General features: G+C 49.9%; 1 protein-coding gene across 1 annotated transcript in view; it reads right to left on the reverse strand.

Annotated features, from left to right (window-relative positions):
- Window positions 1-2,164: 2,164 nt before the first annotated feature.
- The window catches only part of GPI (glucose-6-phosphate isomerase), a 52,606-nt gene continuing 51,580 nt past the window's right edge, over window positions 2,165-3,190 (reverse strand). Inside the window, exons 16-19 of the mRNA XM_011982322.1 lie at window positions 3,164-3,190; window positions 2,868-2,943; window positions 2,714-2,780; window positions 2,165-2,603 (exon numbers count right to left, since the gene is read on the reverse strand). Of these exons, the coding sequence (XP_011837712.1) occupies window positions 2,468-2,603; window positions 2,714-2,780; window positions 2,868-2,943; window positions 3,164-3,190 (306 nt within the window). The 3' untranslated portion in view covers window positions 2,165-2,467. The remainder of the gene's footprint in view (window positions 2,604-2,713; window positions 2,781-2,867; window positions 2,944-3,163) is intronic.

Genomic DNA, 3,190 nt, shown 5'->3' on the forward strand with positions numbered 1-3,190 from the left:
AGGAGGAAGCACCAGCCTTTGTGATGTTCGGCTTTAGCCCAGCAAGGACCTGGAGACGCAACCTGTTTAATCCTGTTTTATCACACTTCAACCTGACAGCTGTAAAAGGCCCTGTGATGCTGGGCACGGTGGCTTGCACCTGTAATCCCAACACTTTGGGAGGCCAAGGCAGGAGGATCACTTGAGCCCAGGAGTTCAAGATAAGCCTGGGCAACACAGTGGTGTCACCAGGGCAGGGTCTTGACTACAGGTTGTCCAGGTTCTTGGAATGCTGAACAGAGAGGTGGACAAAACACACAAAAAAGCAACAAAAGAAGGAACAAAAGCACAGATTTATTGAAGCGAAAGTACACTCCACAAAGCAGGAGGAGGCTCAAGCAAGTGCCCTGTTTAGAAAATCTGGGGTTTAAGTACCCTTTAGAGGTTTCCTATTTGGTTACACCCTATGTAAATAAAGACTTGGCCTGCCACCAATCAGAGGCTGAAGTGAACGCTCCCTTGTCTCTAGACCCTATTCTCCTGCCTCAGTGGGACCCTATCACTACAAAAATTTATTTTCTATTCTTCTTACTTTTTTTTTTTTTTTTAACAATAGTACACTGATCTACAAAAATTTAAAAATGAGCGGGGTGTACTGGCTGTCTCACGTGAAAAGACCCCCAAACAGGCTTTGTGTGAGCAACATGGCTGTTTATGTCACCTGGGTGCAGGCAGGCTGAGTCCGTAAACAGTCAGCAAAGGGTGGTGGATTATCATTAGTTCTTATAGGTTTGGGGATAGGCAGTGGAGGTAGGAGCAATGTTTGCGGGCAGGGGGTGGATCTCACAAAGTACATTCTCAAGGTGGGGGGAGAATTACAAAGAACCTTCTTAAGGGTGGGGGAGATTACAAAGTACATTGATCGGTTAGGGTTGGGCAGAAACAAATTACAATGGTGGAATGTCATCAGTTAAGGCTATTTTCACTTCTTTTATGGATCTTCAGTTGCTTCAGGCCATCTGGTCACAAGGCATATGATGGCTTAGCTTGGGCTCAGAGACCTTACACTGGCATGCATCTGTGGGCCCAGCTACTTGGAAGGCTGAGGTGAGAAGATCACCTTAGCCTGGGAATTTGAGGCTTCAGTCAGCTATAACTGCATCACTGCAGTCCAGCCTGGGCAATGAAGACCGTGTCTCTAAGAAAAAAAATTCTGAATAGGCTGGTAATCCCAACACTGTGGGAGGCTGAGGTGGGAGGTTCTCAAGCCCTGAAATTCAAGACCCGTCTCTACAAAAAATGAAAAAACTAGCAGGGCATAGTGGCACAACCTGTAGTCTCAACTACTTGGGCGGCTGAGGCAAGAGGACTGCCTGAGCCCGAGTGGTTGGGGTTGCAGTGAGCTGTGATGGCACCACTGCACTCCAACCTGGGTAATGGAGCAAAACCCTGTCTAAAAAAATAAGTTGTTAAAAAAAAAAAAAAAAAATTGTGCCGGGCGTGGTGGCTCACACCTGTAATTCCAGCACTTCGGGAGGCTGAGGTGGGCGGATCACCTGAGGTCAGGAGTTCAAGACCAGCCTGCCCAACATGGTAAAACCCCTTCACTACTAAAAATACAAAAATTATCTCGACGTGGTGGTGTGTCCCTGTAATCCCAGTTACTCAGGAGGCTGAGGCAGGAGAATAGCTTCAACCCGCCCGGGAGGCGGAGGTTGCAGTGAGCCGAGATTGCACCACTGCACTCCAGTCTGGGCAACAGAGCGACACTCAAAAAAAAAAAAAAAAAATCCTATTTCCAATATCTATCTGCCTTTTAAAGCAAAAGAACTACCTGAGCATCTTGCCAGGAGATGGCAGTCACCCTTGGTCGTGTCCAGGAATTCACCCCAAACAAACATCATCTCAATGCAGTTTGTAGAACCATAGAGTGAACAGAGTATCCAATTTCTCCAGTCACAGAGGTGAGGAGTAGAAAACAGTCTTAGGATTTGGTGACACAGGCCAAGTTGCCCTCTTGACTGATTGTGCTCCCACCCCACTACTGTCTTCTGAAAGCACCTGGCTCCACTCTAGACCCACTCACCACTTAGTATTCAGTGTCCACGGAGGCACAGGCTGCGTCCTACTGAGCGCTCCTGCCTTCTGCTACATAAAGCACCATCGCAGGAAAAAAATCAGAGGCTGAGCCTACAACGTCCTCTGTGGCATCTTTATTTTTCTACCTGGGATGTGAACAACGTGAACATGGGTCAGAAAAGTCAGCTGCACAAAAACACTTCAACCAGTTGTAACACAGAGGGAGCGAAGACATGGAGGGGCTGGGGGTAGCAATTTGAGATCAGCCCTCCCCGCCAAGGGCTCGTGGTCCAAGCCCAAAACCAGAGGGCGCTCTGGGTGGTGTCCAGGACCATGCAGTGCCGGCTCTGGGGAGCAGGGACCAGAAGAGAAAGAGGAATCACAGAGGAGGCTGCGGCTGAGTATGAGTTTATTGGACTCTGGCCTCGCGCTGCTGCTTGATGAAGTTGATAAGCCCGTTGGTGGAAGCATCGTGAGAGGTCACTTGAGCACTGCCATCAAGCTCAGGCTCAATTTTCTTAGCCAGCTGCTTTCCCAGCTCCACTCTGCCAAGAAAAGAAGGGAAGAGTGGTATGGGGAAGGCTCTAACGTTGCTACTGAAATCCCTGAGCCGACCCAAAGGTATTCCTGGCCCTCCCCTGAGTGAGCAACTCACCCCCACTGGTCAAAGCTGTTGATGTCCCAGATGATGCCCTGAACGAAGATCTTGTGCTCATACATGGCTGCAGAGGGGACAGACAGGGCACGTCAGGGTTCCGCAAGCCCATTCCAACCTACCCCAAGCCAGGACCTTTCTCCTACTCACTCACCGACCAAGGCTCCAAGCATAAATGGTGTGAGCTTGGTGAACACAATAGAGTTGGTTGGGCGATTTCCTTCAAAGACCTGCAGAAAACACCAAGGAATGTCTCCAAGTGAGTCCTGATCCCTCAACCCCTTGAAGGGAAGCACGCCCTGCCCCAGAGGCTGAGATGTACAGGTCTGTGAGGACAGGCCCTCCCACTCTGTAGGACAAGCCAGGCATGCCCCAAGCCCCTGCCTGGTGCCACAGCTTCACACCTCCAACTCCAGCATGCACCCCAAAGCCGAATGCAGAAGTGCTGACCTTATGTGGCAGCAGCCTCTCAAGGTC

The sequence above is a fragment of the Mandrillus leucophaeus genome, unplaced genomic scaffold, assembly GCF_000951045.1.
Source record: "Mandrillus leucophaeus isolate KB7577 unplaced genomic scaffold, Mleu.le_1.0 Scaffold238, whole genome shotgun sequence".
Classification (NCBI taxonomy): Eukaryota; Metazoa; Chordata; class Mammalia; order Primates; family Cercopithecidae; genus Mandrillus; species Mandrillus leucophaeus.